The 22,812-nt window shown below is 42.3% G+C and overlaps 1 protein-coding gene across 1 annotated transcript; it reads left to right on the top strand.

Annotated features, from left to right (window-relative positions):
* Positions 1 to 402: 402 nt before the first annotated feature.
* On the top strand, positions 403 to 22,570 carry LOC109993470 (serine/threonine-protein phosphatase PP1-beta catalytic subunit). The gene is made up of 8 exons (XM_020646437.3): positions 403 to 563; positions 17,651 to 17,782; positions 17,875 to 18,105; positions 19,510 to 19,614; positions 19,852 to 19,923; positions 21,135 to 21,286; positions 21,704 to 21,838; positions 21,998 to 22,570. The coding sequence occupies exons 1-8, from the start codon at positions 512 to 514 to the stop codon at positions 22,100 to 22,102; spliced, it is 984 nt and encodes a 327-aa protein (XP_020502093.1). The 5' UTR covers positions 403 to 511; the 3' UTR covers positions 22,103 to 22,570.
* Positions 22,571 to 22,812: the final 242 nt, after the last annotated feature.

Raw genomic sequence — 22,812 nt, 5'->3', positions numbered from 1 at the left:
CTGCTGACGAAGCAGCGGGAGCAACTTGGGGTTGTTAAGTGTCTTGCCCAACAACACATCGGGCATGTGGCTGCAGGAGTTGGGGATCAAACCTCTGACCTTCCGGCATTCCAAAAAGTGCAGCCATATCATGTAATACAATATAATATAAAGAGTATATACAAATGGAAGTTTATATTCAGATTTATATGCTACAGTTTCATAAGAAAGTCAATTACAGACAAGGTTAGCTTTGCGTTAGTTCAAAGTAAAGCACGCTCTTTTAGTTTTAGCTGTCTCAATGTACAAACGCTCTATTAAAAATGTGTTTGAACTTTAAGTCTTTATTTTTCGAGAGAAAGAACGAAGAAGAAGCAGAAGCTGGAGTATCCGAGGCACAGTGAACGCAGCATAATAGTCCTAAATGGGAGGCCCGTGAGTGGGAGGAGGTTGGCGGTGCGTTTGTGTGCGGTGAGGCGGTGCCTGCCCCGCCAGCTCCAGACTGCGGCGGGCAGAGCTGGAAGTTACAGAAATGGCGGAGGGGGAGTTGGACGTCGACTCGCTGATTTCCAGGCTTTTAGAGGGTGAGTTTGCGACCCCGCTTCCTTCATTATGTTCAAACAGTCTGCTGTTTTAGTCCTTATTGGTGTGCAGGCCTCGTTTTGAGCCGAGGTAACAGAAAAAGGCTTGAATCGCTTATCCCGGTGTAGTAAAGGAGCGGACAGGACTAGTCCCGTGTGTCGATAATACAAAAGTGTCAGACACACCTTCATTAAAGTTCTATTGATATGGATCCAGACATTGTGAGCTTCTTATGCATAGAAACGTGTGTGTATCCAATTTTAAATCGCTAAAAGTTCTTAGTTGGAGGATTGTTGTTTAGCTCCGACTATGAAGGGAAACTTATCTAAAGGCATTTAATTTATCCTCAAACTATGTCGTAATACTTGTATTACCTTGTATTACCTCATGATTGTTGTCATAATTATGTCATGCAGTGTATAAAACACTGTCCAGGCTTTTTTTATTCTATAAAAACCTCAGTTATTAAAACGACCCTGCGTTTATATACCACCATCATTTTAACAACAAAGTACACCTCGGTGGGCGGCAGCTTGTTGAACATCACAGTCCAATAAGTTGTTATATCTCGACAAAGTCAAGTTTAATGGATAAAGTGAGACGAAGATGTCAGCACAATCCCGTGGTATTTTGATGAAGTTGACATGATGTTGAAACATACATGTTTAAATCGTTTTCTGCAGTTTTTGGTAAAAATGTGGAATTTTCGAATGCGATTTGGCGTAAGAAAGTCTTGGATGAAGAGAGACGGCGCTTCACAGAGTTGTGGTGTTTTATTTGGGGGAAAAACTGCTGAATGGTAATGTTTACATAAACAGCAGGACTTAACCCCCCCCCCCCTTTTAAGTTTATATCCTGCAAGATTGAATATGGCATTTACTTCAAGTAATTAATAACCTTATGTTAGAAATGCTACAAGTTTCAGATTTGTTCAGCCCACCAAAACAAACTTGAGTTCTTTTAATTGTCCATTAATGCAAGTTTTGGTTCAAACCATCTATGTGTGCCCTGTGAAATCATTCATAACTTTGTATAAACAAGCCAAAAGTGCAAGTTTGGATATGATGCATGTTTTGTTTGGTCTGTGAAGCAGTACTTCCCAAGAAAGAGTTGTTGTTACTCCTGTATTGTTATGTGTTGGGTAGCAGAGGATCCGGACATAGGTGAGCTTTTCTGTGTCGTCTGTCTCTTGCCTTTCATTGAGACGCTGTCCCTCTGTGTCTTCAGTAAACACGGGGACAGCCGAGGCTTCAGTGGACAAACACTCATGATGGATTGTCTGTCAAACACACACACACACAGATTCAGCGTGCTAAAAGTCACACACACATAGAAACAGTTCAGGAGCTCATGCTAATGACGGCGCACAGTGTGGATAAACATGTCAGTATAACCTAATCATGGGGATTGATTGGAGCTGGTTACATAATAGTGCTTGTTTGCACTTTGTGTGTGTGTGTGTGTGTGTGTTGTCAGCTGGGTAAAGATATACCGTGGCTCATTTTCATGCTACGTATTTGGTTGCTTTTTAATGCAGCGACCAGAAAAAAACCCTCAGAGGAGGAAATTGGAGGGATCTGGGCCCTAAAGGCTTCCAGATGTGAGCTGTGAATATGTACAATCATGTATTTTCTTTTCACCCACTTTCTCTTTCCATCTACAGCCTCTCTATTTGAATATGCAACAGGCTCCTTCTTGGTGTGAAAAACAAGCCAGGATGCAGGCTGAAGGCTTCACTCCTGCAGCCGACATAGTGCCTGCAGTTTATTCATTTCTTATCCATTTGTTGAGGAATATAAAATACGAATCTGTACCAGTTCTCAAATGTTAAATCACCCTTAATGTAAATATGAACATACTGAGCAAACTTTTTCCACTACTCTGCACGCTTTTTAATCAGATTTTCTTGATAAAATGTTGAGTCCTGGTTTATCAAATGTAGAAAAAGTATTAAAAATAGTCTGTTTCAGTTTCCTAAGGGTGCATTCACATGTAAGTCGTTTGGTCCGTTTGAAACAAACTCTGGTGCTCTCTGTTGGGTAGTTTGTTTGGTTTGGGATGGTGTGAATTTCAAACTAACTCTGGTGTGGACTAAAGAACTGAACTTGCTTCCAGGTAGTTCAGTTCGAACGCTTTCTGGACCAAAAAATGGACCAATGTTACGACTCCTGTCTGTTCATCAGCTAATTGCTAAATCAGCTAATCAACACTTTATGATTATTTGCAGCAATTATTGCTAAATGATTTTTAAAAAAACTCTCAGCATATTCACTATCATGAAGATAAGATAGTGGTGAGCTCCCGTCAGATTTACTGGTTCTAACTGGTTCTAACATAATGAATAAAGTGAGGGGTGAGGGGTTATTTGGATTGAAGAGGGATATGTTTCAAACAGGTGTTGTGCAAAACATGTTGAACAGCAGGTACACACATTAACAGTGTGATGCAATATTTAGTATTTGTTGATTTATTCGACTTTGTATCCAAATATTCAAGATTGTAACGGTACATTACATCATTTTCTAATATCGTGCAGTCCCATTTTTTTTTAATAAAACCAAGTTTCTTTTTAACTTCTTTTATTGCAAAATCTGGTTTAAAAACAGCTGAATTTATTTACTCTGTTGTCTGTTATTTTGTATTGATCACTTCTGCAAACAGACGATGTAATCAGATGATGTCACGCTGCTTTTTGTCGACTGTCTGAGACCCGTTTGGATCGAACGCAGGCAGAGATGCAACACTCACACTCCTGAGATGCCTTGTTTATCTTCATTTTATTTTAAGACTCGACCTTAAACAACACAAAGACCTCTTATCTCCAATCAGATCAACCCTTGATATCCCTCAACTAAGTTAACTTAACAAGATTACATCTCCAGCCACCTCGTTCCCCGTCTGGTTTTTATTTTTTTTAATCTCAGAAAGTTTTCCCCGTGACAAACTAACAAGTTGTTTCTCTTCGTCTTTTTTTCAATGAATGAAAGGAGCTTGTTCGTCATGTAGGGCAGGATTTCCTGAACCACTTAAATATGAGGTGAATGTCTCACTTTATCAACGGGCCTTGGTGTCAGTCAGGAACCTACACACACACACACACACACACACACACACACACACACACACACACACACACACACACACACACACACACACACAGCCTGTGTGAGCACATATGGAGAGCTCTGTGATCTCCTACTAAATGTCAACAGGCACAGCTGTTCCTGCTGGAAAATTCACCTACCCTTTTAGTGACACACACACACACACACACACACACACACACATACACACACACACACACACATACACACACACACACACACACACACACACACACACAGAGGACGGGGGGGGAGTGGGCTACAGTAATTCAGCACACTTTCAGACTATTTGAATGGTCCACATATTTTAAACTCCATCAAACACGTTTATATTTAGATTTTAGCTGAAGAAAACATTTAATTATTGGTGCATTTGTGTTTTGTAAAAAACAGACTTCATTCCATTATTCATTATTTGAGAAGCTTAAAGGAATCTGAAGGCATGCTCACAGCTATGTAAGGCTACAGTTTGAGTTAGATGTGACCGCCAGGGTGTCGTCAGCATAGCGGTTATGTTGTGTGCCCCATTGATGGCGGTAATAGTCCTCATCACAGTGACTGTGTGTGCGTCGTTGTTTTTCAAATTTTCTCAGTCTCCTAAAAAGTTGGGACGTTGTGTAAAATGTAAAAAAAAAACTGAATTTAATGATTCGGAAGTCAGGGAGAGGGAGAGAGAGAATCGCTCAAAGTCATTGTTTAGTTTTTCAACTGTTTCATTGTGGCTCAAAGATTACGACCTAAACTCTCAGACACATATTATATCATATTTTTCTGATATCACAGAGTTGGTGAAATATTGCGATCTGGTGACAGCTGGCTTGTTCATCTGTGTAATTGGTCAAATGCTGCTGACTCCGCCCCTTATGTGGAAATGTCGTCATAGAATCTCTGGGTTCACATTTCAAGGGGATGACCAGCTTGGTGTGACTTCTTAGTGTGACCTCCTTTGTCAGGGTTAGTGAGGCCAGATCACAGACAGATAACGGGGGTTTGCTGAACTAGGCCTGGGCGATGGGACAAAAAATGTTATCACGATAAAAAATGTGATTTCAGTCGATATTGATAATTATCACGATAATTGTCAGTCATTATTTCTTTCAAATTTAAAAGCCGATTTTTGCTCCTGAGTGAAAGTTGAAGAAACCAGATGGTTAATTATGGTTTAATTATTCTTTATTGTCAGAACATGACGAATTGTAATTAAACAGAAACATTTCATCCGTGCTCAGTGCACAGAGCTGGAAAACTGCTGATATGACAGTTTGTTGCTGGGGAGTCACACTCACTATAGACAGTGACAGCATAGACAGTTTATTTACAATACGGTCCACGCTAACACTAGTTTATGAAATTTGGAGATTTATTTCCTTTGGTGTGTTCTAACGGGTCGTATTGTTTCCAATGGGGGAACAGGTTCGTGGTGTTGCCGTTTTAGCTGCACTTCTCTTTGGCACAGTTAACAGAGATCTTTACTACGCTTTGAGCCGGTAGGTTCTGCGTTTTCTTCAGAGTAGCTATCGCTAATTTCGGCTGTTTCCTTTCCACGCCTGAGGTCTGTAAGCCCGCCTACCCATATCCCTGCGACATGATTGGCTGTTCGTAGTCTTTTTCGTCTTCTCTTTAATGTCGGGTGGCAATTAGCGTTCAAGGTGCATTAGCGCCCCCTGTTTCCCTGTGGTTGGATGGTGTAATTACAGGTTTAAATCTATCGAACTTTTATCGAACATTTTTAATATTTATATTGACAAAAATCATATTGCGATATTTATCGTTATCGTTTTATCGCCCAGGCCCATGCTGAACCCACTTTAATGTATGGAGGCAAGCATCACGAGTTAGATGTTGAACATCTGAATTATATTTGTGGAAATGTAAAAATAATTTACTTGAATGTAGCTAGACTTGATTCTAAATTCATCAGCTGCTGAGTGTGGACACCACACACACACACACACACACACACTCACAGTGCACATGTGATTGTTCACTGCTCAGCGGTTGTGTGGTGTAGGGTTGACAGGCGTTGTCTAGCCGACAGGCTAAACCTGATCGACTGACAACATGGCTTACAATCACTGGAGCTCCTCGGTGGCCTCAGAGTGTAGCTTTCTGCCCTCTCTGGTTTCATTTGTCATTCATTTGGTCTCTGAATACAATGACTTGTCACTTTCGTCTCGTGACCAGTCCTGTGAGTCAGAGTTTAAAGGTAAGCAGCACAAAGAGCGCACACAAACTTTTAAAAAGTAATTTGTCTGTGTGATTCAAAGTGGCATGTGTCTGCCTGGATGTTTTCCAGTTAAACCTCTCTCTAGATCACATTAAGGTATTGATGGTTACACACTTTCAGTCCCGTTTCTGCTTCACATTGGGACCAAAGATATGTCCGAGCTGACTCTCACATTATTAGCCCGTTTGGCTCACACATAGCTGGGAGAGTTACAGCATTACTCTAATACCATCGTAACATGAAGCCTGTTGTGGGATTTAGCGGAATTATTCCCTCAACACACTTCGCCTGAGTTTTCTCCCAAGCTGACGAGCTGTATAGGTCATCTGTTTGGTAGGGACCTCTTGTGGTTGTAGTTATTATGGGGGGGGGTTAAAGTAGAATATCAGGTCAAGTATAGACTGAGATATTCATAAAAAGAGGAGATCCAGGTGGATAACTGAGCGCTTTTTCCCCCCGCTGCCTCCTCTCTTGCAACAGGTCACCATGTGGTGGACACTGAAGCTTCAGTCTGTAAACTGGTCTGTAAATCGGTCTGTAAACCTTTCTGTGTTCTAACCTCTCTCCATTTTTCAAAAGCATCTCCAATATTGATCCTAGTTTGAGCACGTTTCTGCTCGTGGAGCTTATTAGAAACATGCAGAGGCTTTTTAGGTCGGGTACAATCACTTCTATCTGAACCAGTCCTCTCGCCCGCTTCCATCACTGCAACACCTGTTGACCTGATAACTGCTCTCATATCTGACAAACTGAGGGGCATCCAGAACGGCCGTGTGGGGAGTGCCTTAAAACCTCCTACCTCCTTTGGTCCAAACAAATCCAGATCATTCAGGAGCAGAATCTAAAGTTAGAAGGAGGACATACTGACTGCTGCTTTGTTGTCAGAGAAGCCAGCACTTCAACATGTTTCCTTAATGTCTGATCATATAGCAATGTCGTTTTTTGGATTTTATTCAAGAAATATCTTACTGATTGCTCCTTTAAACCAACTGTGAGGATGGAACTTTGATTATGTGTGTAAACTAGTGCCGTAAGGCTGCCACCGTACACACCTCTCGTTTACATACCCAATTGTTGCCAATGCTTCGGAGCAGTTTAGACAGTGTGTAAGTGTGTGCTTGCAATTTTTGGTGATTAAAAACAAGATTGTTAACAAAACTAGGTTTAGAAGCAGGTGACAATATCGTTCAGTTGTTACTTGTATTACAACAAAGTATAAAAATTCTGGTATCATGACATGCCTATTCTGTGTTTTAAGTGTCAGCGAGGTGTATTCTAATTGATATGAAGTCTCATTTCTGTCATAGCCAAACCTGAAAATGACTAATTAGAGAAATGACTAAAACTCTCGGAAGCTTGTTTTAGATTTCACCGCAGATTCAATACACTTGGTTAAAGAAGTGTTGAACTGGCGTTGCATTCTTCGCATTATTTACAAAAAATGCACCCAATCAGCAGAGCTCCCTCCCTGCATGTTTGTGTGCACTCTCCTCAACCAGCCGTGTGTTTTTCTGTCCTCTGTTACCGACCCTACTTCTGCTGCTCATTACTTTTAGTGCTGCACTTCTATGTGCTGCAGTTAAGCAGCTATTAGAGAGGCTCCCAGCTCTCCCAGCAGCCCCATGCTAAGCCCACACTGGTCTGTGCTGCAGCCACAACAGGCCCTCTGTCTGGTCTGCCAGCACAGGTGGCCCATAGGCTTTCTGTGGCACATCAGCGAGAGAGAGAGAGAGAGAGCTGTTTTATCAGTTTAGTTTATGAGCAAGTTTGAGTGCGTAAAATCTCCTATAAGGCGCTTTGTACTATTCAGGAGCTGCCAGGATTTCTCGATTGTTCGGCCGAATAGTTTTTTTTTTTTTATGATGCAAGGAATCGTAAGCCCATGAGAAATATTCTGTGGAGTAATTGTCTTCTGAAAAATATCCGAAAGATATGTTTCTGTTTCTAGAAGTTGATTTAATATCGCAAAGTTTTAAATTCTACTTTTTTCTACTTTTGTACTGTATTGTACAATGCACACCTACACCTCTACTCTCTTCCTATAACCTCCCGCCTCTTCCTGTCTCTGTCTTCCTGTGTTTATGTGTCGGGTTCATTTCTTTTTTTGGTCCAAAGTCTGTTTTAGTATACACAACATGATTTCCTTTTGGAAACAGCAGGTGAGCCATGCTGAGGCTGGTTATTGATATTAAAAAAAAACCTACATCATCATCATTCATCTGCTTATCCCAGCTTTTCTAAAACAAGTGCATGCAAAGATCATTTATGTTCGTAATGAAGGCATGACGGTATGAATGGGAATCTGGATGGTTTTCTGTCCCTTACAGATAGGAAAATGTGAACATGCAGCGTCAAAAAGGTTGTCATGATGCAAACATTTTAAACTTTGATACGATACAAGTAAAAATAAAAATGATCTGTAACTTTTTAAGTTCCACGGCAACAACAACAGAAGTCCCAGGCACCAAATATTAGGTAGTTTCATGCAATTCATTTACAAATCTTGCAGGCTTTCTCACTGTCTTAGTTGCAGTGTGTAAATTGTAGAAAAATATTAGCAGTGTTTTTGTTCAATTTAGACGGTGCTCTGTCTCTTCCTCTTGCAGCAGCTTTGGAGAAAAATTCCGCTTTTTGCAAACGTTTAGCTATTCTTCAACGCGGTGGATCATTCAAATAATTAAAATTGAAACCTTTTACATCACGTGTTTCATAACAGTTCAAACTTTTGAAAATACTGACAACCTTAGTCGCCAAATGTAATGCAATTCATAATAATGAAGCGGCCTACCATAGAGCATGTGCAACTGTTAATAACTCGACCACTTTCTGAAGCCCCTCAAGAATCATTTGAGTAGCTAAATTAATATCAGAATCATGCAACAAGTAGTCAGCTAATGGCTTTATCTAACAACTATGAGTGATCTAGAACAGTCTGTAATTCAGGGTTCAGACTTTGGTTGCTTCTAATTACATTTCTGGACAGTAGAGAGAAGATAAATGATGAAGGCTAAAAAGTAGTTTTGAAGCTGTTGGCCTTACAAGTCTTTAGCAGTAAGTCTCCAGAGTGAGTTAAACTATGTAAAGATGGATTCTTGTTTCTTCCTTCTAAAGGTACCGTCCTGCTTTAATAGCGTGTTCAGTAACGAGTCCCACAGTTTGAATCATCCAAAAGATGTTGAATTCGTTTTGATGTGTTTTTGGCATGTTATGAAACTTTTAGGGGCTTTTCCTCGAGTTGCTGTAGGACAGATATCAAATGAAGAAACTATTTTTGATGAAAAGCTTTGTTGTGCTCTTTACGTCAGAGTCACCCTCCCTTGTTTTTTCGCCGGACGCGGAGGACTGCGGCGTTGTTGCGTGGCGCCCAGGCTGCTGGCGTGGCACTCTGTTATGGGAACAACAATTGCGGAGCCTGTGTGGCGGGGAGCGTTCACCCCCTGGCACCAAACATGGCACAGAGCTCACCCTGGCTTTTCAGCTGCCCAGCTATGCTTTCCAATAAAAGCCTCCCTCCCCCCCCTCTCCTTCCATTCACTCCCTCTCTCTCTGTCTCCCTACATTTCTCCTTTCTTTCACTCCCACTTTCTCTCCCTATACCCATGCCTCCTGTTTACTTCTCCCCCAGTCTCTCCTCTCAATTTCAGCCTTTCTTTTCGTCCCACAAAGACGCTCATTCAGCCAGGGCACTCAGAGGCGAACAAAACGTTCCTCTGAAAATGCAAAGCCCGCACAGAAAATGCCATTGCAGACGGGATTTCTGTGTTAATATTCGCTCCTCGCCGGAGTTACTTTGTGTTTCTCCTTCTCTGAGGGGGTCACTGTTTTTCCACTGGCCCTGAGTGGGAGAGGGTGAGACGGAGGAGTGGAGGGGGGAGCGTCTGGCCTCCTGCCCAGTTGGAAAGAATGGAGGTGGAGAGCTAAAAAAGGTCTGACAGGGCATCTTTGTCGGAGCTGTTAGGTGCAGCAGAGTCTGAAACATGCCCAGTCATACCTGCTTGAAATTCAAGGCTGAACTTGAACTTTTACTGTACAAGTAGCTTTGGATATTTGTTTGGCAAGAAAAGAAAAGGAAACATGAACATTTGCCAATCTTCTTGATTTCAAGTTGGAATATGCTGCCCTTCTTAACTTTTTTCTTCCCCTCCAGCTTCAGCAGAGCAGACAGCTGTTATCACAGCAAAAAAACATCTGATACTCACTGCGCACATCGGCTACGACAGTTAGCATATAGCTGTTGAATGTAGCCCAGCGTTAAGCAGCTAAAGGGCCAGGTACGATCTTCAGGGGTTGGTGGAGACCAAAACAAAGCTACAAGGAGAGTTGATACTTGACAGATGCTCACAAGGCTCACTGTGGTATTCATTTGAAAAGCTGACAGAATGACTAGTTTAAAGGAAGGGATATGGATAACATAATTAATTTGTATAGAATTGTCTTTGGGTAATGGATGTAATTTGGTTTGCAGAGTGTAGCTAACGTTAGCAGTGCTAGCAATTAACTCATGATACATCCTACTTACAACTTAATCTCCATTTTCTAGATCAAAATACTGCCAAACCGCTCTGCTTCTACGAGATGCTATCTGCTCACTGTGCTTGTTTACATCTAGGTAGTAGAGCGATGAAAGCAGGCACATTAACCAGAGCTACAGCCGCTCTATTGCTACATCCCCCACTAGTGGCAGGCGGCTGGGTTGCAGTTTGAGCAAAACATTTGTCCAGTTTGGAAGGGCAAAATATTACAATGAATTTAACCGACTAGTAGTTCTGGTGCCGACTACTGAGGGTGATGACCAATTGGAACATCTAATTATAAATTCTGGAGGACAGCAACAGCTCAAATATTTAAACTCTGGATGGCTGTGCATCTACTGTTACCACTTGTGCTCCTGTTTGCTGGACCATGGAGTGCTTTACACATATTAAGCATCAACATGGATCTTTTGAAAGGCCCACAGTAATCAGTAACACTAATGTTGTTGACAAGACTTGATCAACCCTTTAAAACGTTTCCGCCTCATTGAATGCCTAATGTTTAACTTTGAATGAGTGTGCTGTGGTGTCGTAGTACTCCAAATCGGTCTTGGTCTCAAGACTGGTCTCGAGAAAACTTTTTAAAGGTCTCTGTCTCGTCTTGGAATTGAAAGTGATTTTAACTGATAGGCTATTTTTTCACATCATTACTGAGATCAGAAGGGAAAAACTCCCCTATCTAAAAAAATCAAATAGTTTCTGTTAATTTGTAGTTTGATTTTTATGCAACCTTCCCGGTGTTACATACTAAGTGACACACCCACTGCACATAAGATGATGATTTTTCGGTGATATTTATGGTCTTCGTCTTGTCTCGGAGTACTCTTGGTCTCGGTTAGTGCCGTCTTGACTACAACACTAGTGTGCTGAATGCATAAATAGGTTATGTATGAAACATGTTTGTCAGAAAGGCTATCAGATGGGAGACACTATGTCAATTGTAGTGCTGCAACCATGAAATCGTATCACGATGTTTTGGTTCATGATCAATTCTATCCTGATTTTTTTAAGGTTTTCCAATTTTCACACAGACTGAGATTGGAGTCACTTCATGAATAAATGTGATTTTTGCATTTCGACTGTCATAATATAAAAAAGCAAAAGTTTTTGATTTTGAGGTTAGATAACTGATGCATATTTTTCTTTGATACTGAAAAGTGTGACTGCTTCAGCTATTGACGTCGAACAACAGAAGCCATAAACAGGTGGCTGCTCATAAAAAAAAGAAGAGTATTCAGGGGTGCCATTGGCCTAGTGGTTAACATGCATGCCTCATGTACGGAGGCTGTTGTCCTGGAAGCAGACTGCCCGGGTTTGAATCCAACCTGTGGCTCCTTTCCCGCAAGTCATTTCCCTCTCTCTAACTCTCTCTCTCCCCTCTATCCACTGTCCTGTCTCTAAAACAAAGGCATAAAAAGCCTGCAAAAGAAATCTATTCCAGTATTGCAAAGTATATTTTTGTCAAATCGTTTTAAATTGTCCATATTTTCATTTTAACAGCTTGTTTTTTGCTGATGACCAAAATTGGTTTGTCGCACATTCTGGAAATGATTTTATTTTTTAAATCATCTTTCCATATTCATTCAGGTAGTTCCTTGTAAAATCTAAAATCAAGTTCATACTGAATTTCTGGATCTTGTTTTCCTCTTTAAGAATCTTTATAAGGTAATAGAATGAGTCTATAGTAAATAGACACAACCTCAGCACAGATATATAGTTTGCATTGTAGAGCTTTTTGTTGTGAACCAAAAAAAAGAGAAACTGTGTTCACAACCAGACAGCTAAATAATGTACTTCTATGAGTCACCCTGTTTTGCAGCTGATGATGTCATCCTGTTTTCTTGTTGATGTGAATGCTCTGACGTAGCCCCCTGCCCGTTCAGCTGACAGCCGATTCATTGTGAAGCTGACGGAGCGCTGGCCTCTGACTCGTTCCCTTCAAGCGCTCCCTCTTTGTCCCCACTGAGTAGCTCCACTTCCTCCTTCCTCTGTACAGTAACGCCCGTATATGGTAATGCCTTCAAGAAGCAATCTGTGTGTACTTCACTTATCTTTCCCTCTGTCTCTTTGGCTTTAACACACACGATCCTCAGCTAACTCTGCTCCTTTTAAATACATAATAAGCTGACCTGCTTGACCCTGAAGGAAAAGAGTAAGCAGCCAGTGAAGCAGAAACGACTTAAAGACTTCTTAAAGATGACCTTCCCCTCATAACTTAGGATCAGTTATTCAAGTTTAAAGGTTGTACATTTCTTTAACTTGTTTGGCAGTGGATACAAATTATGTCTATTGATTTTATTTTGTGTTAACTACTCTCAAAGTTTGGGAAAAAAAACACTCCTGAACTCCTTCAAGTCCTCAGGCCTGTTTCTACTTCTAGTTCTGTCTTCTTAAGTCAGCTGGAAAATAAATGAGTTTGATTGTGTGTCCGCTGTTTGTTGCATAACTCTGGTGTGGTTCAGCAGAACAGTACAAGAGATCCTTCCAAATATTTATTCTCCCATTGGCTCGAGGTGAATCCTGCTGCCTTCTCAAAAAAGTCAGGGTGAAAATTTGGCTGTTAGCGTTCACACATGCAGCTCCTTCTAAAAAATATCAGGAGTTTTTCAGGAGTTTTCTTGCAAGTGTGAACACCCTATTAAGAGTAAGAAGCAGCTCAGCTTGCAGCCCCTGAAATGTGTTGCAGAAAGACTAAACTTTACGTGAAACTGCTTTGTATGTGTCCTGTGACTAAAGGTGATCAGGCCTGTGTCAAGTCTGTGTCCTTTCTGGATCTGAAAGGTGCATTATAAATGAAGATACTTTTATTATTTTAGGGGTTTAAATGAGTCCTCTGCAGACAATTCAGCTCTCAGTAAGAAACTTTGTGTGCATGAATCACAGAGAGTTGTTCATTTTAGGGTTGAATTAAAAGCCTGCAAGGTCTTCTTGCTTCATATTTCAATTTGTAAGGGGGCAGCTTTAAAATATTCTATGTTCTGTGTCTATAACCGTGTAGTGAGGATTAGTAAAGTATGGGACTGTTTTAGCGGTCCTGCATGAAAAGCAGGTGAAGCATTATTTTCTGATCAGCAGCTTTAACCTGTCTAAACGTTGTGGTTTCTCTTCGCATGCTTTCACACTGGAGTTTCCTGTTAGTCATCGTTTTATAGACTTACCTTCATCCATAACCCTGTTTTTAGAAACCTTGGAACATTCATTTCCTTTAGTCTTGGATGTTTTTTGCATATTACCGAGCCCAGTGTACAGCTCCATACAGTCAGAGCTGTTCAGGTCGTAAGGGTCTTTGAGCCGTCTGGAATGTAAAAGCTGTGCTGGGAGGGGGACCGGACAGATCTGTCGTCTGACGTCAGCACAGTTCACTGACAAGGCGGAGGAGGACGACGAACCCCCGGGGGGTTCAGGCTCAGCTAAGATTGCAACTAAAGGATAAAAAGATAAAAAGAAGAAGAAGGAGGTCTAGGAAAAATAACTTAAACCTCTGCTGTCAGTGCAGGGATCTCCTCTGGATCAAAACCAGAGGAAATACTCCAAAGAGATCAGACTGTGACCAAACACAAAGTCAAAGGCTTGGACAGAGACTCATAAGAACCGGACCAAATTAGGTGAGGTAATCTTGAACATGGCACTAATCTTGTAAAGAAGTTGGGAACTGCAAGAGACCAGGTTCATTCTTACTTTCACCACTGATGAAAGGAATGAGAATATGTGATGCTTGATTAAGCAACGCTTTCTGTTCTGCTGTTTTCAACAAAATAGATGAGTGTTTCCTACTTGTCATTCAGCAAATAATCCCAATTTTGTCACATTTTCAATATTATGAGGGATAACACCCAACAAGGTGTCCATTTTTAGATATTTATGGTCGATGTTCAGGCAGTTATTTCTGAAAATTGACACCTAAAAGGACATTCTCTCACTTCAACCATGTTCACTTGTCAAATCATTTAAGATCATGCCAATGTCATTTTTGGGCCAACTGGCATCATGTGATGTTGCAGTGCCAGGTTTGGCCACCATGTAAAATAGGCTTCAAGAGTCGGCGTACTTCTTGGGGGCTTGGCCTCACCCCTGAAGTTATTTTAAAAAATCACCCCCAAATAGTGTGTGCCGATGAAAAAACAAGCTATGCAGACCAAAAAAACATTTGTACCAGGCCGTAAACATGTTTATTTGTGCTGTAAAATCTGACATTTCAATGCGACCCAATGGGATTCCTGTGCTTCTGCAGCCAGCCTCAAGTGGACACTGGTGGTACTGCAGTCTTTTTGCGTTGGCTTCATTTTTTTAAATGCAAGTGCATTCGTGAAAGGGGGTTTTAGTCTTGTAATTTTTGGAAAAGCAATTTGGTTTAAAAAGGCTCTTTTGGGACAAGAACACAAGTTGACTATTAGGTCTGAATCTGATATCTGACATCATCCCTACGTTTGTGTTTCAAAACTCACCTGCTGAGACTTTAACTCAAATCTGTGAAACTTTTACAATTAAATTCCTAGCTGGATTGTTTCACTGTTGATGCACTTTCAGTATTCTCTGCATGTCTGTGTGTGTGTGTGTGTGTGTGCGTGCGTGCGTGCGTGCGTGCGTGCGTGTGTGTGTTTAGGCCTCTGTTGTCACATTCACTACGTGTTAGTATGCAGAGCGTGGGTTGGCAGAGATGCCACTTTCTCAGAAAATCAGCCCCCTCCTCTCACAAAAAAAAACCAAAAACATCCCGCTCAACGACACCTTGCAGTCTGGAAATCGGTCTTGCTGGGTTGCCATGGTGACGGAATGTGGGGTATCACCTCCTGTTCATTTCTCTTCTGGTACCTCTCACTCTTTCTCCTCGGTGGGGAAGCTGCAGTGCGGAGGTGACAAGAGTAAAGGATGCTGGGATACCTCCCCCGCAAACCCCTAGTGGTACGATCTGAAGTCAAGGTCACTCCGAGTGTGTGTGTGAGAGCGTTTGTGTGTGTGAGAGCGTGTGTGTGTGTGTGTTCCCAGCTCTGTCTCAACTTAACCAGAAGGCGAAAGGGGATCCTCTCAGACAAGTGAGACTAGTGCTGCTAGTTATGATGTTTGTTCCCATGTGGATGTGTGTGTCCTATATCAGGCCTCCGTCCCTGTCAGCTGAGCCAGCACAGACCTGCAAACGAGTCATCGCTGGCCTGAAGAGGAGGGGTGTGAAATCACTTTATACACACACACACACACACACACACACACACACACACACACACACACACACACACACACACACACATATTTCAGTGGACACTCCTGGCTTGTGTGATGTGCTTTATAGACCACCAGTACAACGTGTTCATGTTTCTGAACCACAGCAGGACATAATGGCCTGTTAAAAAAAAAAAAAAACACTCCATGTGATTGGCTCATGATATATTTTGTTGTTTATCTGAACCTGTGAAATCCTACCTTTGCACAGTCTAAATATAGCAGCAGGTGTGATTGCAGGTCGTGTTTGGCTTCTGCGGACGAGACAGGAGTGAGTGTTTATCAGCAAAGGTCTGTGCAGAAACAGCAGGCTCATGTTGCACACACACACACACACACACACACACACACACACACACACACACACACACACACACACACACACACACACACGGCTGCTGTTGTCCTTTTAAAGCTGGATGTCATGTCTCCACAGCTGTGAGTTGCAGACAGGAGTCACCTGAAGCACAAACTCCTCCGCCTGTGTCGCTGCAGGTTTCCTCCGCCCTCGTCTCGTTTGATTTGCTCATTAAGTGCCGATTGACGCCTGCTAGGATTTCCATCATGTTGCTGTGTGTGGTGTCATCTGACAGCAGCAGTCTGAGTCAGCGCTGGCCCACTTCTGTGACGCTGCTGTTCATCTGAGCACACTGGGAGAATGTAGGGCAAGTGGCAGAACATGGAAATACTGCAGGGAAAGTTGGAAAACTCAAATCCCTGAAGCAGATTTATGGGGGTTTGTTGTCACTGCTTGTTTGGATGAATCAGCTTTAAAGGAGGGCTGACAGTCGATGTGCTTCTGTGTGGAAGTGTTGTTCATAAATACTGCAAACTTTTTCACTTTGCAATCTGACCACCCGCCAAGTACTCAAGTTCAGTTTTCTGACGTGCAGAAAACCTTTTGGTGCAGGATTTGCAAAAAATATTAAAGAGCTTTGAAACTTTTTTTTAACATGTATTTTCTTCAGCTGTATGTTTGCTTTGCACATGTTTTCATGCTGTGGGCGACACCTTTTTCTGGAGATGAGTTTCTGATTGGAGTGAGTTGTCTTGCATCGCTACTATGGTTTTTTTTAATTCTTTGAAGTGAATAAGACTATCCTGTCTTCATCAGGGTTGTGTCTGGTTCCTTTTATAAAAAAAACATGTAGGGTGGCTTTTAATGGTTACCTTCATGATAGCGTAAAAGTCGGATTATTTTAAGGTTCACTGGTGTATTTTTTTTAATCTATAATATCTTATACAATCCCCCCCCCCCCAACCAAACTCAGTTATAACATCTTAATATGAACATATATCCATTCATATTTGCGGCACAATTACTTTTGAGCTGCTGAAACTAGACAGTGTAAGCTTTGATTCTGTAGCCGGACTAAAAGCGTACTATTAAGATGGCTTTTTTTCTTTCTACTTTTGAGCCTTTTTAACAATTCCTTACTGAAAGTGATGCAAGCGAGGAAACATTACCATTGTGTGTTGAAGTTCTTCATATTGCTGAGATATTCAAAAGGGTTCAGTGTGAATAGTTAGTTTATTTGAGTTCTTCTGCTAAAGGTTAAACAGCACATTTGCAAAGTCATTTAAACGCAAGATGAATCACTTTAAACATCCAAAGTCTTTCAGAAGTCTAAATAGAAGGATTCAAACCCTCAACTTTGAGCTACAGCCGCTTGTCATGTGACCATGATAACCCCCTCCACCCCTCCGCTTCTCCTCTGTTACACAACAGGAAGTGTTTGAAAAAAACACAGTCCCAACAACATCAACCAAACACACAGACTGTTTCCACCCTCTGTGTGTTTACAAAACACTGTATCACTCATAAAGATTTACATCATAAAGCCTCTGGGACGTGACGTGCACAGATCAGAGAGGAAATGTCTGAGAGAAAATGAGGGGAATGACGACACGCTTACCCGACCAATTTCTGTCTGAAAGAAAGCCGAGATATGTTTGCTCATGACGCCCCCGCTTTCTCTTTCTACCCCTCCTCCTCTCCCTCCCCGCAGTGCGAGGATGTCGCCCGGGGAAGATCGTCCAGATGACAGAGGCCGAGGTTCGCGGCCTCTGCATCAAGTCCCGGGAGATCTTCCTCAGTCAGCCGATCCTTCTGGAGCTGGAGGCTCCGCTCAAAATCTGTGGTCAGTAACCTCTCTTTTAATCAGCTTGATATTCCTAAGGTATCTTTCTATGACCTCCCGCTCCTCACTCCTCACCTCCTCTACCTTCCCAGGTGATATCCACGGACAGTACACAGACCTGCTCAGGCTCTTCGAGTATGGCGGCTTCCCTCCAGAGGCCAACTACCTGTTCCTGGGCGACTACGTGGACAGAGGGAAGCAGTCTCTGGAGACCATCTGCCTGCTTCTGGCCTACAAGATCAAATACCCCGAGAACTTCTTCCTGCTCAGGGGCAACCACGAGTGTGCCTCTATCAACCGCATCTACGGCTTCTATGACGAGTGTGAGTCTCCCTGCTCTGCTCTCTTATGGGGTGCAGATAGCTCAGTGGTTAGTGCCATGTACGGAAGATATGGTCCTCCAAGCAGTCGACCCGGTATCGGATCAGGCATGTGGCTTATTTATGCCACTAACAGGCCCAGATTTGTATTAGGGGTGCAAAGATTTGATGACATTGCAGACCAAAATCGCTGACAAAATTAGTTGCAGACGAATTGAATTGCCAATCATTAGTTGGTTAGGTTATCTACAATTCTACAATTCACTTAGCAGATGCTTTTATCCAGAGAGTAAGAACAACACAAGCAAGGATCTAGAAAAAAGGGAACAATGTCAGTAAGAGCAAACGATCAGCTTTGAGTCTGATTGGACACACAGGTGCTGACAGGAAGTGACCAGAGGCAAAGCACAACATTGAGGGCAGTTCTTGAGAGCTCTAATCAGTATAGAAACCATCTTATAAGTCATCGTTATCAAACAAAAACCATCGTCATTACCATCATCATCATCAATAATATGGAGACCATCATCATTAAGTTAGTAGGTATTCATGAAAGAGCTGGGTCTTTAGCTTTTTCTTAAAGGTACAGAGGGACTCTGCAGATCACATGGAGTTTGGAAGTTTGTTCCACCACCAGGGGGCGACAGAGGAGAAGGGTCTAGTCAGCGTCTTGGGACCCTGTTGTGAAGGTTGGATCAGACGCCTTTCATTGGCAGAGCGTAGTGGACGGGAGGGAGTGTAGACCTGGATGAGAGCGTTAAAGTAAGGAGGAGCCGTTTTAGTCGCTGTTTTGTAAGCGAGCAGGAGAGTTTTAAATTTGATGCGAGCAGTAACTGGGAGCCAGTGAAAGGAGATGAACAGCGGAGTGACATGTGCTCTTTTAGGAAGGTTGAAGTCGTGCTGCTGCATTTTGGATCATGTGCAGAGGTTTGATAGTGCATGTAGGTTATCGTTATCGTGTACTGTTTTCCGGAGCTGAGTTGCTGATTGGAGTGAGCCATCTTGCATCCATACTATCTCTGCTCAGAGTTAGGGATGCAAAACAGCGCCTAGAAGCAACAGGAAAACACACCACAGCATTATTTGGGCTACATGACGTTATCAAACATCTAAACTGTGAGAGCATTTCACCCTTTGACGTTGCAAAAATTCCTGCTTTGGAGTCTTGACCGAGTGAATGAGCTGCTTCAGTCAGTGCCTCACATCCTGAAAAGCAGGAGGAGGGTTTTTAAAGGCTAACAGACTTTGGCCCCGGCATTATATCAGCTGCAGTTTGCACGTTTTAATGATTTCTGGAAGAATTTCAACACATTCTGAAACTACAAAATGTTAGCTCAGAACAGAGACCTTATTTGTGCGTGCAGGATCCATAACGACTCTTAACTGGCTTTCTTGTTGACTCTTCAGGTAAACGCAGATTCAACATCAAGCTGTGGAAAACGTTCACAGATTGCTTCAACTGCCTGCCCATCGCCGCCATCGTGGACGAGAAGATCTTCTGCTGTCACGGAGGTCAGTGTGATTCTAAATGAGGTTTCAGGTTGAGGGAGAGTTCTGATACCTTAACTTCTGGTACAGCTGGAGGATGAAATCAACAAGCTATGACCTCCGTAATAGACTGTCAGTACTTTTGGTTTTTACTAATCCGGTGTGAGGAAACTGGGTCAGAATAAGTCAGCAGGTGAATTCATGCACGGACACAAGAGAGAGATTTCTAAAGAGATTAACGAGGTGATGTGTCGTCTGCAGGTCTCTCTCCCGACCTGCAGTCCATGGAGCAGATCAGACGCATCATGAGACCCACAGACGTGCCTGACACGGGTAGGTCACCACACACACACACACACACACACACACACACACACACACACACACACACCAATGTGCATACTGGGCCAGGTGGCTGTCTTCTTACTCCGGTCTAGTTTTTAATTTAATATCTAAGCTCCTCTAGATAATCTCTAAGGTCGGAGGTTGATGAGTATACATTTTGAATGTTGCACTGTTTTGAATATTGAGAAGCACAGATTCAGTCCAGAGCCGTTTGAAAATTCTGCATTTTAGTCTGTTTTCTGGCAGAATTATCAAACAAGTTTAAGTTTCCTGAATGTAAAGTTTGCTGCTTTTCTGTATCACTTACAACATAAAAATGTTAAGGATTTGGGTTTGGGACTTTGAGTTTCAGTAATTTATCATATAAACAATCGTAGCTGCAGCCCTTATCTAAACATTTCCCCTGTGACGCCGGTTACATCCGCCTGTGAGCTGACTTTGTGAACAGTTTGAGCTCTCTGTCTTGTTCGGTTTTTCATGCTAACAGTGCAGGGATCAAAACAAATCCATGTCCGTTTTCATCAAACTTCTCAGACCAGGGAAATCGACCGTAACAGGCCAAAAAAAGTTCTCAGAGTCACGCAGACTTGTTTCTACTTTTAGCCCCTGAGGGTGAACTCAACGTTTCTTAACTTAGAAATGACTCCCACCACCTCCTCCACCTCCGCCTGAACAGCATCTCCTGCTCTCCTAAATATCATCAGAGACTAGCATGCACACTGTGAGGGAGGACAGATGCTGCAGTACCGGTCCCTGTTTATGTTTAGCTGCTTTTTAAGCTCTGTCGTCATCATAAAACACTGCTGTCACATAAATGTCTGCTTCAGAAATGTTTTGTAAAAATGAAGCGGTGGATGTGGGAGCTTTTGCCCCCTCTTCACCGGACCTGGTCACTCTTCTCCTTATAAGGCCGTCTGTGTTCAGGCTCTGGCAGCAGCCGTCTCTCAGGTCCTCTTATGGTCTTTCATGGAGGCTTAGAGTGTCTGGATGTGAAGAATGTGTGTATATATACATGGTCAGCATTGTGTTTGAATTTCATGACGTTATGAAAATGTGATTTGAGTACTTTAAGAATGCAGCAGAAACTTATTTTCCATACTGCGGCTCAGACTTGAGAGTATGGTTTGGGTCTTACTCTCCTCCTTTTCTAAAAGCATTATTAATAAGACATAGTTAAAGTTGTGTATTTCCTCCTCCAGGCCTCCTGTGTGATCTGCTGTGGTCAGACCCGGACAAAGACGTGCAGGGCTGGGGAGAAAACGACCGCGGCGTCTCGTTCACATTCGGGGCTGATGTGGTCAGCAAGTTTCTCAACCGCCACGACCTGGACCTCATCTGCAGGGCCCACCAGGTACGAAAAAAAAACCCATCCTGGACACTTAATGATTAAGTATCATTCTTTTTAAAGTTTGAGTTATTCTAAGATCCTGTTTTTTTAACCTGGGCCAAAGGGGGAGCACGATGACGCACCCCCACAGGGCTACAAAGATATAATATCAATGAGCTCTTTATCATCCCTATGTTCTCCTGCTCGGTCAAGAGTTCATTTCTAGTATTAAAAAAGCTTCACAAAAAGATCTGTTTCAGCAGATAACCTTTCTGTAAGCACGTAAGACACTTATTATCACAATCTTAAAGATATAAAGGGAAATCTTGTTGTACCTGTTTTATGAGGCATCTTAAAAGCAAACATTCATCCAGAAAGCTTAACTTTTCAACTGATAATGAAGTGTTCAAAGTTTTTCCACTGTGTGTCTGGCGCCCCCAGGTGGTAGAAGATGGTTATGAGTTCTTTGCCAAGCGGCAGCTGGTGACTCTGTTCTCGGCTCCAAACTACTGCGGAGAGTTCGACAACGCTGGAGGCATGATGAGCGTGGATGAAACTCTGATGTGCTCCTTCCAGGTACAAAAATGAAAGACCTAAAACATCTTTAAAAGAGTAGAGGGTACCTAAAGATGAACCTAAGTGAATGGTAGTAGTAGAATTAGTCTGATATGGCAGTAAACGTTTGTAATTCTGCGGTTTTTAATTTAATTTTGTCTTTTTGTTGCCCCTTTATAGATCCTGAAGCCATCTGAGAAGAAAGCAAAGTACCAGTATGGAGGGATGAACGCGGGTCGGCCCGTCACCCCGCCTCGCACAGCGCAAGCTCCAAAGAAACGATGAAGACAAACGGAGGGAGGAAGAGACGCAGAGTAGCAGACAGAGAGAGAGGGGGGGGGGGATGAGTGTCAGAGATCTTTTCACTACACAAAATAAACGAGAGCAACACTTATCAGAGGAGAAAACAAACACACCCAAACCTGTCTTTCATATTTCATTTCTTCCTCTGAACTGCTGTCACACTTCTTCTCCCTCAGTTTTCTTTCCTTTCTTCTGCACCCGTGTAACATTTTTAAACACAAGTGTTAAAAAAGAAAAATAAGAAAACAATACAAGGGGGTGTCATTCTGTAGCATATCAGAGTGTTTTCTTTTTTTTTGTCTTTGTCTTTTTTGCCTTTTATTTTTCTTGACAACAGAATGACAGCCAGTTTAGTTTACCACATCTCCTTCCTCCCCCTGCCTGTCTGTACGGGCACAACAGGTATTACTGACGACTGCTGGGTTTTCAATAAATAATACGAGAAATGAATCCACCCGTGTGGTTCTTAAAGTTTAGTCTCCAGAGAGACAAAGGCAACATCAACACTGCATGGAAACAGCACAACAAAGGTGAAAAGGTTTTGTCTCTTACAGGATCTATTAGTCAATCCAATTATTTCATTTAATGAGGGATCTTTAAAGAGACGTATTTAAGGCTGTAGGTAAGAACATCTCCATGCTGCCACACAATTCATTTCTAATGACTTTGATAAATTAATGAATAACTAAAGG

This window comes from Labrus bergylta, chromosome 22 (assembly GCF_963930695.1).
Source record: "Labrus bergylta chromosome 22, fLabBer1.1, whole genome shotgun sequence".
Lineage (NCBI taxonomy): Eukaryota > Metazoa > Chordata > Actinopteri > Labriformes > Labridae > Labrus > Labrus bergylta.
Note: the sequence above shows the minus strand (reverse complement) of the source record. Positions and strands in the feature narration are given on the sequence as shown.

Bases quoted from the DNA above. Each gene is read 5' to 3' on its own strand.
- LOC109993470 (XM_020646437.3), top strand. From the start codon at position 512: ATGGCGGAGGGGGAGTTGGACGTCGACTCGCTGATTTCCAGGCTTTTA. The intron at 564-17,650 runs GTGAGTTTGCGA...CCCTCCCCGCAG, and splicing joins GATTTCCAGGCTTTTAGAGG to TGCGAGGATGTCGCCCGGGG. The intron at 21,287-21,703 runs GTACGAAAAAAA...TGGCGCCCCCAG, and splicing joins TCATCTGCAGGGCCCACCAG to GTGGTAGAAGATGGTTATGA.